We start from the raw sequence: 16,253 nt of genomic DNA on the forward strand, positions 1-16,253 counted from the left end.
GGCAAGTGGAGGTCAAGCAGAGGCTGTAGCAAGTGTAAAGGCCCTGAGAGATGACAGAGCAAGTTACATCTGAGAAACTGAAGGAAGCTCAGTATGGCTGGAGCATAGAGAGAGTGGTGGGGAGTGGGGAGAGGCGGGATAGACAGAGAGAGACAGACAGAGGCAGAGCATGGAGGTCGTAAAGGATACATCAATCATGTCCTGTACAACTGAGACACCATGTATGTTCTTAAATGTACTGTGGTCATGTTTCACAGACCATTGATAAGTGCTCAGTGATCTGGGTGATCAGTGACATTGAAAGAGTTTCTGGAGGGAGAGCCCATGAAGACCTTCTGAATGAGAGCATCAAAGCCTGCCAGCGGGGTTTCTGCAGGGACGTTGCCCTGGTGGTCACCAAGACCGACAAACTCCACCTGCCGGAATACCTAAGGTACTGTGCTGGGCTTGCAGGGATGTGGGCTCCCCTCCTGGGGTGCTGACCACAGTAACAATGGAGGTTTGACTTCAGGATGTGGTGGGCATTGCACACATAGGGAAGTGACTGTTGGGGATGAAAGAGAAGTCTAGGTGACTTGCTGGGACATTAGGACCCTTGAGTGGACTGGCTCAGGAACCTGACCCACTGTGGCCCCTCTTCCATAGTAGCTGCTTAACACCCAACAGGTCCTTCTCTACGTAGCTCCAGGGGTGCTGCTCGCATGGATGAGATGCAAGCAGCTCCTCCTGGGGCTGTGCGGTGTGATGGTCCTGCTGGCCCCCAGATATGGAAAACAGAGATGCTGCCACAGCTAGTAGGCACTTTCTAGAATATTCTCTGGCACAGTGCAGCATTGAAGTATCAGAGTCTATTTTCAGATCTGTCTATTTCTGAAATTTTAAACCCATTTGAAACAAAGTTCTCGAAGTTCTCAAAGTTCTGGAACTTTGGCCAACAGTAAAAGCATTCTTACGGAGTTATACTCTAACCACCCCCCCCTAAGAAAGAAACAAAGATAAGCATTTTAGAGTTTAGTAGATGTTAATTTATATTGATTCCCTCCCCCCAACTAGGAGGACTATAACTTATCTTCCACACTGGGACACTTTGAAAATAAAAGGGGGTGTTATTAGCCATGACAAAGGATCAGCAGGTATAAACTGGGTTGTGCTGGGTACATGGGCATATGGTCAAGGGATATAACATTGTTGGTGCTTCTCTGCTCTACCAAGAGCTTCTTTGCCTGTCACCTCTTCCTTCCCCCACCCCACACCCACTGAAACTTGAGTCTGGTGTCTCCAGGAATTTATGAAGCAGAGAAAACTTCTTCAGTGAATAAATAGGTTAAGGCTTTCCCCCCTAGCTCCTTGCTCTCATGGTTGGAATTTCAGCTTCATTTTCATTTTTTCTGCAGATTCCATCCACCCCATAGCACAGAATAATATCTAAAGCTCTCCCTTTCCAGTGCCAACTCTAAAACTAAACCTAAGTCAATCTAATTTATTAAATGTTTATTGACCACAGTGGTGGGGAGGGGCTGCCAATTCAGAGATGCATATTGCTTTGTCACTAAGGTCACTGTCTTAAAAGACGGTTAAAGTTTAGATGAGAGGGAAAAGCAAAGTGCTATGGGAACCCAGAGAGAGAGGGGGGGCTGCATTTTGATTGGGTCAGGGGGTGAGGTCACAGAAAATTCCACTGATGACAAAATGTTGAGAGATAAAGACACTTTTTCAAATGGACACTGGAGGTGGATCAGAAGAGGGAGCACTTGGGCCGAAGAAAGAGCTCATGCATAGGCATAAATAGTCATAGCAGCATCTGCTGCTTTCGGGGAAAGTCAAAAGGTTGCTGTGACACATAATGAGTTAAGTAATTGTTACAATTTTCTAATTTCATTTCAGGGAAAGGAAAGTGGGAAATGTAAGTATGGACTAGTTATTTTTAATTTTAATTTTTAAAGTTCTACTGAGATATAATCACTATACCTCCAAATTGCACACATTTAATGTAATCATCTTGATGAGTTTGGACATATGCATGGGCTAGTTATTTTTAAATAATACTTTTTATTATTAATATCATATAATTCAAATATATGCACATTTGTCTGGGCCAAATGAAGATGTCAATAAAATGTGCATTTTACACTTCATGACTCTTGATAATTGTATACTCTGCCATGCTTTTATTTCCCTTCACAATCTAGCAAGCCATTCAAAGTCAGCGACAGGCTGTTTTAGAAAGAAATGAAGTGATAAAACTACAAAGGAATAGAATCCTCAAGGAAAAACTAAAGGTGAGTTAACAGATTTCCCTATGTAGTTTTCTGCTTTTCAACCACTGGGAATTTGATAAACAAATGTCTATTTGTTCTTGGGTAGTAGCAAGGGCAAAAGTTTGGGGGTAGACAATTTGGACTTAGTCCTATTGATCAAGAGCTTACCTCCCTGAGCCTCCATGTTCTCATTTGTAAAATGGAAAATAACAATATCTCCCTCCCATGATCGTTGGAAGAATTGAATGAGCATATAGTCTGCTGAGAAATGTGTGCAGGTAAAATCAGGGATCACCGTACAGTTTGAGGTGTGCCTGGTAGAATAACGCACAGGGTGGTGTGGGAATACGGAAGGAGAATGCTCGAATTACATTGGCCGTCAGGGAGGTGGTGTTGGGTAGAGGTGCAGGGAAAACTCTCAGCCTCTTGAGCAGAAGTTTAAAGAACTATCATCTTTAGTGAAGAAGTGGGAGAAGGAACATTTGAGATGAATATTTGGGAGGAAGATGATTAAAAAAGCCTATTCTGTGTGATGACCTAGATGCAAGTAGTATTGAATAGCTCAGCAAAGGGATATGTAGGAGTGTTGGGAGATAAGGCCTGAGCTGTAGTTTTCAAGCTTGAGTAACTGTTCTGTGGGACTCTTAGTGTTTTCTTAAATTATTTTTATTGTCTGTCACTGAAATAAGTACAAACATAGAACTCCTTACTACCATAGTCTTACACAACTATAAAACTGAAACCAATAAAATATAAACAAAACAACATAAGTAGTATATTGGAGTTAGAATAATGTGATAGATAATATGTTTTGCTGAAACTGAATGTTCAGTGCTGGGTTTAATAGTAAAAACATATGGCCTTATGTCCATTTCCATATTTAATTGCTTTCTGTATTTCAACTTCAATTATATCCGTGCAGAAAATGTCTGAAGTACAAGGTGCAATTGAAAATTTCGAAGCTTTTGTTTCTAATTCAGAATAATCAGATCTCATACTTAAGCCAAAATCTTGTACCAAGCAGTTCTTGAATGCTGGTTTTAACAAGGCAATAACTCAGGCTGTTCATATTCTCTTTAATTGTTTTTGTGACATTAAAAATATGCATTTTATGAGTACCTAATTGTATTGTTTCTGTAAATAGAGACATAAAATGCTTCAACACACAATTCACAACTACATTTATTGCTCATGGATGTGGCATATTGGAGTGTATGCGAGATAGGGTATGTTCAACAATACATTAGCCTGTAGGGTGACTATGGTTCTGACTATTACAGTACAAGTTCTTTTGAGGGCTACGTGGTGCCCTCATTCTCCAAACACTTTATTCCTATTTGAATCATTGTGAAATCTTTACCTGTATGGCATGCTTTCATTTGGAGCAAATTTAATTTTAATTCTAGAAAATATGAGGCAGAGGTTGACTATAAAGTAGTCATTCGTATAGATGTTCATGCTTATTTTTTAATTATAAAAAATAAAAATTAAGAAAAAAATATTGTAAGAAAAATTACAGACCCCAGAGCATACATTTATAGATCTCAGTTTGGAAATACAGTTGCCCTTGAACATATGGGAGTTAGGGGTACCGACCTCCTGTGCAGTCAAATAATATGCATATAAGTATAGTTGGCCCTCTGCATACATAGATTCTCAAAGTGAAGAGAATCTCACCTTGAAAAACATGGGTTCGAATTGAGGTCAATTGTAAAAAAGTCTATGAATAAGTGGACCCACACAGTTCAAAACCATGTTTGTCGAGGTTCAACTGTACTATGCATTTTAGAAAGACTGTTTTCTCAGCAATACGGAGAATGGAAGGTTGGGGGGAGAGTCGAGGGAAGATTGGATGGAGACGGATGATTTGGGAAGGTAAGTGCAGAGTCTGAACTAGCAGTCACTATAGGAATAGAGGAGATACATTCAAGAGGTATTAGGGAAGTCAGATCCACAGGTCTGGATGACTAATTGCATGTGACAAGTAAGAGAGAGCTGGGTTTTGACTTTCTCAGGCATGTCATTGAGCTGGTTATTATACAGCATTTTACCTTTGCTTTAGCACACCTGGAAAGAAAACCTACACTTCTCCTGTGTGTCTCTCTTTTACTCTCACACAAATACTACTCAAGTGTGTGGGCTCCTGCAAGCCTACCCAGCCTACCTAGTCCAATCTTGACAACCTGTGTTTACAACTTGCAAGAGATGTGGACTCTCCCCTCTGCCAGAGGACTACTCACTCAGCTCTTTCATATCCTAACATCAAAAAGATTGACAGCTCTCTACTGTTTTCTACCACCCCCAAATAACCATGCACACACACACTCTATGTTTTTTTTCTTTTAAGTGAGATGAATGCAAGATTATGGAACAATATTTATGCATAACTATAGAATGACTTCTCTCTGATGTTTTTCTCATCATAAAAATTTTTTCTCATCTGATTCTTAATTTCTTGACATTTAAAGCCACAATTTGCTTAAACATTACTTCATACAGTATTTAAATGTGTATGATTACTCACTAACCACCCAGCTCAGAAACTTGCCCTTCTATAGAACCTCTTCCCAGTGTTGTGTTGTGTTTGCTGCTAAATGTTTAACAATAAGCTCTCTATTAAAAAAAAAAAAAAAAAAAAAAAAAAAAAGCCTGATTTGTAGCGTTTGCCAATTCCCATGGTATAAATACTCCCACCACTGCCAGTTTTAACCGCTAGTATGATGTCACTGAAGGCAGAGTTGGGAAGAGCTGTGTACAGCTGGCTCTCAGAGCTGATACAAGCTGCCCCCAGTACATCACTGCCTTTTCCAGGGTTTTGCTTCTTTTTCCAAAAAGGATCCTGGTACTCTCCCCCCTCTGAACATTTAAGTGTACTTTTGAACTATTTTCTCTATGCACTTCCTTTTAAAATTATCATTTTAACTTCCAAGAGAATAGTTTCTGTACAGCAATTTCTAAACAAATGTCTTGTGAGGTGTGGACAGATGGGAACACCTGACATACAGAATATTGTCTGTTCCTTATGGGGCTCTATAGAACTGAAAGTGAATGAACTGAAATCTGCTGAAGGCTCTCATGAGACCTGTACTTGCTTCCTTTGCCATGGATGAGTTATCCTGTCCCTCCTGTGTCTCTCTAACTTCAGAGGAAACTGCCGGCTGACTCCAAGGTTCTTGAAGCCTCAGATCTGGTGTACACAGTCAGCGCCCAGGAGTACTGGCAGCAAGCTCTCCTCACTCAAGAAGAAACTGGTAATTTTAAAAAAACATCTCAATCATTAAAATTCTCAAGAGTAAGGTTGGCTCTCTGAATTTCCTACTCTAGAACTTTCTGAGCCATGCTCCAGCTTGCCACAGTTTCTAACCTATTAGTGAATATGTTTGTTTGTTTTCTCTGCATTGTGGTGGTGTCTGAGACCACAATTCTTCTCTCCTCCAAATCTTACCATGAGTTAGTAAAAGTCAGTGATTGGGTTAGTATTTGGCTTGAGATGCTTCCCACACCCAGCTATGGGTATTAGAAGAATTGCCTGAGTGTCTGTTGTATGCTTTGTCTATGGGGGCAAAAGGAGACGACATGGCCCCTTTCTTCATACAACCTAAAATGTAGACGAGGAGCTGTCACTAAGCCATGTGCAAAAATCAAAGTAAAAATTAGGCTTAGTTCAATTGTGCTGTGACTACAATAAAAGTGAGAGAACCTGGAGATCTATGTGACTGGAATTCTCAGTGAAAACCCGCAAGCAGACAGGACCTGAGCTTGACTATGATCTGAGCTTAAAATGTGCATGCATTTCCCTAGACGTGGATGAGTTAGGGAACAGGAGGTGTGAAATGTCCCCAGAAATTGGGGAACTCCTTGAACAAGGATACAAAAGAAATAATCAACATGGCACATGCAAGAAGTAGTATAGGAAACCTTCCACTTAAAGGAATAAAGGAGAAAATAGTTGCGTGACATCTGTCATCTTCTGACTAACAAAGGGCTAGGGCTAAGATATGTTTCTAATCAGGAATCCCACCCACCCGAGGTTCTTCTCCCTTTCTATAGCAAGCATAAACTACTTTGATATTAAGAGTTATTTGATATAGATAGAAAAATCTAGAGGGACTGATGAGCCGAGACTCTAAGATGTGGGCACCTTTGGTTTCATTACTCAGGTAAGTGCTCATCCAGAGGGAAATGCCAATTTTTTTTAAACCAGTTTGTACTTGTCTACAGTTTGTTTCACACCACTACAAATAATTGATAGTCATCATTGCTGATCTACCATTCATCAGTGCTGGTCCCACATCTCGGGAGAAGGTCCTCGGAAAGATTGGTGCCGTGGGCACCCCGCCCACGTAGGGCCTCAGCGGTAGTTAATTCAGACCGCCACCCAGACCTGTCAGTTCTGATGAATTCTATTTACTACGAACTCTGGTCTTATCAAATTGTTTGTGCTGCCTGTGAACCCCAGAAATCCCCAGGTTAAGAGAATATATCAGGAAAAGGCTCTTGGACAAGAAGAGGAGGATGGTGACCAAGTACGTTACCGAAGCCTTCGGCCTGCTGCTCCTCACAGACAGTTTCAGCTGCACGGAAAACCTGCCGGTAGGGACGCCACTCGGGCTGCATCTGCCCTCCACCCCGGGCAGGACATTCCCTTTGACCAAGCTAGAGATGATGATACTTTTTCTTTTCATATCAAAGGAAGATACTAAGCTCAGAGAATCTGAAGAGCACAAAAAGATAATTAGAGGGTTGAAATTGGAACATTTGAGTCAAAGCGAAAGAATATTTTACCTGGGACAAAGGACTGAGAGGAAAATTGGAAAATAGTCAGTGGCTACTTTCCCCTCTCCTGAGACTTGCATAAGATGGAATGTGTTTAGTGATGGCAGGAGTGATTTTCTTACTTCTAGTGGGATATAGACAGTTCTTGGTCACCCTGCAGGGGCATGGGAATGCATACAGTCCCAAAAGTTTGTGGACTCCTGTCATGCCCTGGTGCCTTCAGAATCTCAGACTCAAATATGTGAGAGGAAGGAAGGAAGGAGGAGCTTTCAGCAAAGAGTTTAGATATTTACTTTCGCAGTTAGAATGCAGGCCTTCTAAATGACCAGTTAAGTTACTTTTCTCTTAGTAATGGACACATTTATCTTTTTGATAAGTGTGTGTTTTTTAACCTTAAAATAAGAGGCATAAAATGCAAAAGTAGAGGCTTAAGAGAGTTTTGGGGGGAAAATCTGTTGCTGGAATCAGTCACCAATTGCATTTCTTCCTGCGAGAGGATGACTTGCAAAAAGGCAATTATATACAGTTGACCCTTGAACAACACAGGTTTGAACTGCACGTGCCTACTTATATGTGGATTTTTCTCAATACATGTATATAGTACTATAAATGTATTTTCCTTATGATTTTATTAATAATATTTTCTTTTCCCTACCTTACTTTATTATAAGACTACAGTGTTTAATGCATATACAAAATATGTGTTAACTGACTATTTATGTTATGAGAAAGGCTTCGGGTCAACAGTAGGCCATTAGTTGTTTAGTAGAGTTTAAAGTTGTATGTGGATTTTCTACCGCACAGGGGTCAGCACACCTAACTCCTGTATTGTTCAAGGGTCAACTGTATAAAGAAAAAATTCTGACCTGCAGCCTGCAGTAACCTGTTTAAGAAACCAACCTTTTATCAGCAATAAATAGCTCAGGAAGGCAGCATGCTGTAAGTTAGACTTGTAGGAAGTCAGACTGCTATCTCTAGTAGCAACCCAAGAAACTAAACAATAACTTCTGCAACAATCGACCCCAAATAGCCAGGCCTTAGTTAATAACTGACAGCTTCCTTAATCTTTATTCCTGCAACCAACTTAGAACCAACCAGAAAAAGCCAAAATATGCTGAATCACGTAGGATCCTTGCTTGTAGTTAGCCCACCTACAGCTTCCCCATGTCTATGGCCTCTGATCAGGGCATATCTGAAGCCTTCTCACCTCCTGCCTTTGAGTCTCTACCAAACACAAGTGACTGTGGCTGACTGCCTGGCTATCGCACCCTCTGATAAATAGGCTTTATGTGTTCTCGTTTGGCTGGTGTTTATTTCCACACTTGCTTTCACCACCAGACTTATACACGTTGTGTGCCATGTTAATATACAGAGCAGGAAAGGGGCAGAGAAAATGGATCAGCAGGGCTTGAGGAGAGTTCAAAGTCCTGAGGACATGGGAAAGTTAGCCTGGGATGGCCCTGAGAAATGGCAAGGAGAAGCAGATAATAGAGACCTGACTTCAACATGAAAAGTAAGCAGTGCCGCTTATAGGTGGTCTACGTAGTTTTGGTCAAATGTCTATATTTTTAAAACTCTCTATATAAGTGAACTATAGAGCAAGATTCACTGTCTTTTTTAAAAAAAATCTTATTTCTTATTGTTTGTTTTGGTCTAGTTCTGCGAGGGGGGAAAAAAAAGACCCTCCTGGAATCTGAGATTTTCTAATTTGACTTTTGTTCTCTGAATTACTGGGGAAGGGTTTAACCTTGTAACTTCCCGAAAAAGTTCTTCAGGCTGAAAGTTGCCTCTCTGCCCAGCAAAAGATTGCTTTTGGAAGTGCTGATGGAAAACCAATCAGATGTGGTGCTGTGTGTGGCTGGTTTATTTTACAAACACAAGGACGAGGCATTTTGCAATCAGACCTGCAGAGCCGGCCCCACATCCTCTCTGCTGATGCGGAGGCTCAGTCCCATCCTTGCAACCAGACTCCAGGCCACAGAAAGCACAGAGGAGGGGGCGGGTTGGCACTTCTGTGATAACCTTTGAGAGGGAGTTGCCAGCAGCTTTCTTCAAAATTCTTTGGCTTCAGATATTGGTCTCAGCCTTAATTTTTGATGGAAAGTTGGAAGGCAAGAGTTTTGTCAGTTCCTTTGCGTTCTGAAAAATATCAAACCTAAAAATATTTGTGATTGATCACTTTTTAAGATTGTGCCTCAAAAAAAAAATTAGAGTTTGGGTAGTTAGTGATTTTAAATAAGCAGGGCTCTAGTCATTATTTTTAAAGAATCAATAGGAAGTTGATTATGACGCCTCAATGTCAAATGAGTCTTGCATTTATTAAAGTAGGTGCCAGACCTTCCATTTCTTATCATTGTTTGGGTATTTTTGGCTTTTTTTCCAACAAGGATTTGTTGAGAGTGAGACTTTGTGAGAATCATAGAATCATGCCCATAGATTTTCTTTTCGTGACTTCGCTCTTATTTAATTTTGATTACCAGCCACAAACTCAAAAGAATCTAGAGAACACTATGGGGGGAGGGAAACATGCCTTATAGAATTCTTACCAGTGAAACTATGAAAATCCCCAAGGCATGCCTAAAGCTAAATAGTCTCCTCAAGCTCTAAAGCTCATCAACTCTAAGACTCACAGAGTACGGGAGTTTGAGGCTGTTTTCAGGGTCATTCAGCCCCATTCATTTACTTCAAAGTTGGCGCAGTCAAGATCTAGAGAAGCTAAGTCATCTGTTAAGGTCACACATCAATTCAAGAGCTATTTCTGCCATCAAATTTATAATAGAATTTATAAGCCAACCTCCATTATCCACAGTTCTCCATGCCACTGATTCACTCTGTAAATGCTTATGGACTGCACTCTGTGCCATTTCTTGGAACAAACAAACATGAGTAACACAGTCTGTCCCTTCAGCAAGTTCCTAGTCCAGGGGAGGAGACATGGAATGAGAGAGACATTACACAGCAGGAGGAATGCTGTGATACAGGGATGTACAAAAGGCAAGGGGAATGTGGGGAAGAGAGCCCCGATTCTCCCTGGGGGAGTCAGGGAAGGCATCACATGGGAAGTTGAGTTTTGTCTGGAAGGTTGAGAAAATGGGAACAGCATGTGCAAAGGCACAAGGTCACAAAAGGAATGGCATGTTTGGGGAATGATAGCACATTTAGGGGCAGCTACATGGGAGAGCATTTTGGGCAATCAGAGCCGGTGGTGTTGGAGAAGTTGGTTGAGTCCTTGCTATGAAGAGCCTTAAGTGTGGAACTAAGGAGTGTGCTTCTGCCTGCTGCAGAACCCCCAAGGTTCCCACACAGGGAACCCAGCTTGAACCTAAAGGCCAAGGGTGTCCCTGGAGGTCTCTCCACTTTATTACCTGAATAGATATTTTCCTCCCTGACTAGACTTTATTCTCCTTTGAAGAAGGGACTGAGTCTTTTGGTCCTGTAGCTTTGTTAGTCAAAGTGTGGTCCAGGGCCCAGAAGATCCACCTCACCTGAGGGGCTTTAGAAATGTAGAATCCCAGGCCCTCAGATGAACAAATTCTCCTGGGGATTTGTATGCACATTAAAGTTTGAGAAACAAGCCTCAAAAACTGCTTTGTGCACAGTCAAAGCTCATTAAATGTTCCTTGATTCAGATGACATTGGGAAAATCTCTTTTAGTAACAATTGGGTTTTTATTTGGATAGTTACTCCCCTAAATAGCCCAATGGATTGTACACCTAAAGTAAGTTGTAGGAGGCATATAATTGTTCCATCTTCTAGTCCCTCAAAGCTTAAGGAGGTTCACGCCCTGAGGGAAACCTTATTGGGACTCTAAGGAGAAGCCAACTGTGGGTGATTAGCTCAGGCTAAGTCACGCTTAAAGAAAGCAAAGTTTGAGGAGAAAGTGCCTTCATGGAGGGGGTGGCCTCATACTACTTATGGCCCTGTCCCTAGAACGAATACTTGCACGTGAGTGGCCTGCGGAGATTTGTGGAAGAGAAAATACAGCTGCTGGAGAAGGCCATTGACCAGTGCTTTGCCCACATAGAGCGACCTCTGCAAGAAGGGGTCAGAAACGCCAGGACTTCCTACCGACGGATCCTCGGGGCATGTCTGGTGGTGAGTGGCCCTTTCCTGGGGAAGCCTGTGATGTTTGGTGAGGTCTGCCTGATCCCCAAGGGCAGGAGTTGGTAGTCGCCTGCAGGAAATTGATACTTAGATCTATAGGAGTGAAAGGTATTGAGGAGTAGAGAGAAGGACAGTGTTGTGATATAACCTCAAACAAAGGCCACATGTAGGGAGCAGAATACAGAGGAGCCAGGAGAGGGAGCAGAGAAAGATTAGTCTGAGAGGTAGTAGGAGAAGGAAATAATGCTATGGGAGTTGGCCATTGAGAGTATTCATTGGCGACTGTGATAAACAGCCTCCAAGATGGCCCCAGGGAGCCTTACCTGCTAGTATTCATGCCCTGTGGGGTCTTCCCCATCACTGAATCAGACAGAGCTGGTCTCTGTGGGTAGCAGAAGGGACAGTGTGTGGCTTCTGAGGCTAGGTCATCAAGGGCTGCTGAGGCTTCCACATTGGTCTCTTAGATCACTCACTCAATGGGAAGCCAGCCTCCCTGTGCTGAAATCAAGCAGGTCCCCGTGGAGAGGGGCTGAGGTCCCCATCAATAGTCAGCACCACCTTCCCCGCCCTATAGTGAGCCTCCTTGGAAGCAGATCCTCTAGCCCCAGCCAGGTGACCATAACCCCAGCTGACATCTGATGGACCCTCACAGACAAGCCCTGAGCGGGAACTGGACAGTGTTTTGAAAGGCCCTCTAGTACGCGCAGTCTTTTTGACCTTCACTTGCCACATAAGAATGGCCTTGGGCCTGGAACACTTCCTACCAAGAGGTAAAGAGCCCTCACAGCCTATGCTGGGCTTACCTGCTTGTGTGGGAATATCTTTTCCTGTTTCATGCCCAGTGTGTACTTCTTTGTTCTGCTTAGAGCAGGCATCAAAGGCCCTCAGGCAAAACCCCAGTTTTCTTTATTTCTGATCTGTGGGGAGGGGTCCGGTTCTTCTACTGCAGCAGAAAGTGGGCTGTGTGCAGCTACATCACCTGCATCGGCTGTGGAGTGGATCCGCTGGCCAGGGGCTGGCTGGATCTTGGGCACACTTGCCCTCCTCTTGCTGCAAGTAAACGCTGTATCACTTGAGCCTGGTGTGCATGTTATCTGATCTCAGTGACCTCGACTCGTGCACTGGTCTCTTCTCTGGGTGGCCCTTACCTGTGTTTTAACCTTGGCCGCACAGCCTGGCCACCACCTGGTGAACTGTGAAACACCAACCAGTCAACATCAATCTGCATTCCTGACCCACAGAACCTGTTAGAGATAATAATGTTTGTTGTTGTTTTAAGCCACTAAGTTTGGGGTAATTTGTTTCATAGCAGTAGATAACTAAGAGACAATTTGCTTGTGAAAGGAAGGAGCATGTTAGCCTTGTTCAGGGTATCACCAGGTCTGCATTCCATGAATTGTCCTCTTTCTCATCAGCTTCTTTCTCCATGACTGTAAACACAACCAAGGCGTTCTATTTGGTAGCAACTTTCCTTTGTGATCAGAAATTTGGGCAAACATTTATATGTTAACATCGTATCATGATGTAACATAGTGAAATAATCCAAATGTCTAATAAGAGAATAGTAAAATGAATTATCATACATCCGTAGGATGCACTGTGTGGTTAGTAAAATGATTTTTTCAAAGTATTTACAATGAATTAAGGAAATATTCATGTTATAATATTAAGTGAAAAGGGAAGAAAAATAAGATAGATAGAAAGAGAATGATGACAACTGTACTATGCTACACAGCCATTCACTCGAAAGATATTCCCTAAAACACATGTCATTGAATAATGATCCCAAATCATGACTGAAATTTTGGTCAGTGCAAATGTATTTTTATTATTATTGTTTTAATCCTCATAGGAGGACATGCTTTTATTGATTTTTAGAGAAAGAGGAAGGGAGAGAGAGAGAAATATTGATGTGAGAGAGAAACAGCTGCCTCCTCTGCGTGCCCTGACTAGGGATTGATCCCACAACCTAGGTATGTGCCCTGACCAGGAATCAAACCCACAACCCTTTGGTGTATGGGATGACCCTCCAACCAACTGAGCCACCTGGCCAGGGCAGTGCAAAATGTATTTTTTTTCTCTTTACTAAGGATCACCATCTGGCTAAAATTTATCAATGTCTCTTATAGCTCTAGCTTCACAATATTTTTCCCCTCTGGTTTGGGAACTTATTTCTCTGGGAAAAAAATATTACAAAGACATATAAATCAAGTTGCATTTCATTAAATATTTAACAAAAAGTATAAAAAATTTGGACTACGCTTGCAAAAATCTGAAACAGATACTCCCAGTAGAGTCATAGCACATTTTCATTTAATAGCTGCTCATTTAACAAATATTTACCAAGCACTACTTATGCCCTTGCCAGATGGCAAGGACATCAGGGTATTGGATGAGACACTGGGCCTGATCTCAATGAGCTGATGGTCTAGTAGAGGAGCCTAATGAGTAAACAGACAAATACAAAACTGGATAAGAAGAGCTGTGAGCAGAGTGAGCACAGGGTGCTTTGGAAACCGAGGACAGGGGCACCCCACCGACCTAAGGCATGACTGCTACACTCTCTGTTTAGCTTAGTAATAAGTTAAAAGATTATATTGCTGCTACTGTGATTCTTGGTAATACCTTTGGCCAGAGGCAATGCAGTTCTGATCCCGTGACAGTTAATGCCTAGTAACTCTATTAACTTATTGTTTACTTATTTAGAGGAGTAGAGGAAACCAAGGTTTTCACCAGACTCTGAAAGCTGTTTGCCTGAAAAATGGCATCTACGCCTCCAGAACTCTTGCAAGAATAGACCTGAATGAAGCCATCACTCAGCCCATCTATGACCAGATTGATCCTGTTTTTGGAGGCATTTTTAGGTAAAGGATCTTTCATCTTGTTCCTTTGTGGACAAACATCTGAGGAATGTAGGGCCAGAGCCTCATCTTTAAGAGTTTGTACTTTGGATTTGGAAGTGTAAAGAGTAGCTTGCAACTTGAGGAGGAAAGCTTACTCTTTGGCAAAACACAAAAGCCTTCTTGGTTTGGTTTACTTAAAAATTTCCCATGGTGACCTGGAGTGCAGATGGAGATGTTGCTTTCTGACTAATATTATGATTCCCATTATTTTTTCAAATATCTCATACATGCAGCAGGGGATACATTTTCTTATGGACCCAAGCCCAGGATAGGGTATTTTGGTTGGAGAGTGTGGAGTTAGGCAAACACATGGCCTTCATAAATTTCCCTGAATGTGAAAAAAGAGGTGACTCACTGAGGACTCTGTTTTCGACATACTGCATGCTCCCAAACGTGGCGTGGGAGGGGCATGTGCCTTCACGGTGTCCCCCTTCCCTTCCTCCTTGTTCCCAATCCTTTTCTCCATCAACAGAAACAGAGTCCCCTAATCTTCCAGCCCGTCCCCACTCTCCCTCCTTTGCCTCTAGCATTTCTCCTGGCTCACCACCAGCTGCTGCGTGAGCTATCCTAACCTTGCTTGACTCTTACTCAGTGCCCCTTCCCCTCCTCCACCTTCCTTTGAAACTCTTTGGGATCATGCCATTCCACCATGCCCACCCCGCCCCACCCACTGTTTACACAAGTCTGTAGGGTAAACTCCAAATTCCTTAGCATGATATTCAAGACACCCACCTGCCTCCCACTGGCCTTTCTGATCCCTCCCCGAGCTGTGGTCCAGCGTCACCCCCCCCTCCCTGGAGGGAGCAGAGAGCAACAGAGATGTACCAGGAGCCATGCTAAGTACTTCGGGTGCATTTTATCATTGCATCCTCCCAATAGCCCTCTAAAGGGCTTCTGTCTTTTTACAAGTGAACAAACTGAGATTCGCGGGCTCATAAAGAGCTGGGATTTTAAGCCTAAGCCCTCTCCTCAATGACCTGCTGCTGCTTTTTCCTGGGATGTGTGGGAAATTCCTTGCTGTCTTGTGCCTATAGTGAATGACCCCTCCCTCTTTTCACTGCCCTAGATCTTACCTGGCTTAAGGTATAGTTCAGGTCCCACCCTTTCAAGTGCAAACAGCTTGGCAGTAGAAAGACTGAGATTTGAGGTTAATCAGATCAGTGTCCAGAGCCTGGCTCTTCCACTTACTAGCTGTGTGGCCTTTACCACATCAGCTATCTCCTCTGGACCTCAGTTTTCTTAATCTCTAAAATGGGCATGATTGCACTGAGTTCCTAGGTTTTGATGTCAAGGGCCTGGCACAGCACAGCGCCCGGCACGTTATAGGAATGTGATAACTGTCAGATCTTGTCCCCCTTCTCTTAGAACGAATCAAAGGATACCAGCTGGTTTCCTCTTTGTTTTAGTCTCATGATTGCCACTGTTGTCTCTTAACATTTTACGTTGTTTTCTTCTGTAGGGCTGGACCACCCACAGGGTCAGCTTTGATGCCTCACATAGATGCTTTTAAGCACTCTCTCCAGGAGAAAATGATGGAAATCGGGATAAGAAATGGCTGGAAATATGATAGCTACAAAAAAAGTTTCCTGATCCAGGAGGTAAGATCCTTAGATCGTGAAGAAAGCAGTGAGTTTGGGTAGTGTCTTTCTTCCCAACAGGATTTGGGACGCTGTATGTCTCTCCTGAATTGTTCCCTGCAGTACCCAGGGTCTGGGGGATCTCACGGCGGAAGGTGTGAAATATACCACATAGTGGGCTGGGGGGAGAGCAGCGGTCCTGAGACTGCTACAGAGGCGTAGGACACACAGGCAAGCTTTGTTGCGCAGCCCACTGCAACCGATAGTAAAAACTGAGTTTGTGAAGTAGACTCAGTTCCCAGGAAGAATCTTCAAAGACTCCTTAGATGTACAAAAATTTGAATCCACTTGTGACGCTTTCACTAACCTCGCTATCATTTTTGCCAATATTATGAAGCATCATCCAAAGCAGTGAAGCGTAAAGAAGTATCGTATTTTTGCAGATTGTTATTTTAGTTTTGAGTACTCAAGACTTTTGTCTCTGACCCATTTTATTCCAGGCTTAGTCCATTTGGGTGGCTGTCGCAAAATACTATAAACTGGGTGGTTTATAAACAACAAAAATGTACTTCTCATGGTTCCAGATGCTGGAAGTCCAAGTCAAGGTGCAGGCCCGCTTGGTGTGAGGCTGGGCC

The 16,253-nt window shown here is 42.7% G+C and overlaps 1 protein-coding gene across 1 annotated transcript in view; it reads left to right on the forward strand.

Moving 5' to 3' along the window:
- The window catches only part of NUGGC (nuclear GTPase, germinal center associated), a 36,419-nt gene that overhangs the window by 13,681 nt on the left and 6,485 nt on the right, over positions 1 to 16,253 (forward strand). Inside the window, exons 7-14 of the mRNA XM_016213844.2 lie at positions 258 to 433; positions 1,885 to 1,903; positions 2,190 to 2,279; positions 5,404 to 5,509; positions 6,718 to 6,851; positions 10,965 to 11,129; positions 13,845 to 14,002; positions 15,501 to 15,639. Of these exons, the coding sequence (XP_016069330.2) occupies positions 258 to 433; positions 1,885 to 1,903; positions 2,190 to 2,279; positions 5,404 to 5,509; positions 6,718 to 6,851; positions 10,965 to 11,129; positions 13,845 to 14,002; positions 15,501 to 15,639 (987 nt within the window). The remainder of the gene's footprint in view (positions 1 to 257; positions 434 to 1,884; positions 1,904 to 2,189; positions 2,280 to 5,403; positions 5,510 to 6,717; positions 6,852 to 10,964; positions 11,130 to 13,844; positions 14,003 to 15,500; positions 15,640 to 16,253) is intronic.

The sequence above is a fragment of the Miniopterus natalensis genome, chromosome 4, assembly GCF_054644295.1.
Source record: "Miniopterus natalensis isolate mMinNat1 chromosome 4, mMinNat1.hap1, whole genome shotgun sequence".
Classification (NCBI taxonomy): Eukaryota; Metazoa; Chordata; class Mammalia; order Chiroptera; family Miniopteridae; genus Miniopterus; species Miniopterus natalensis.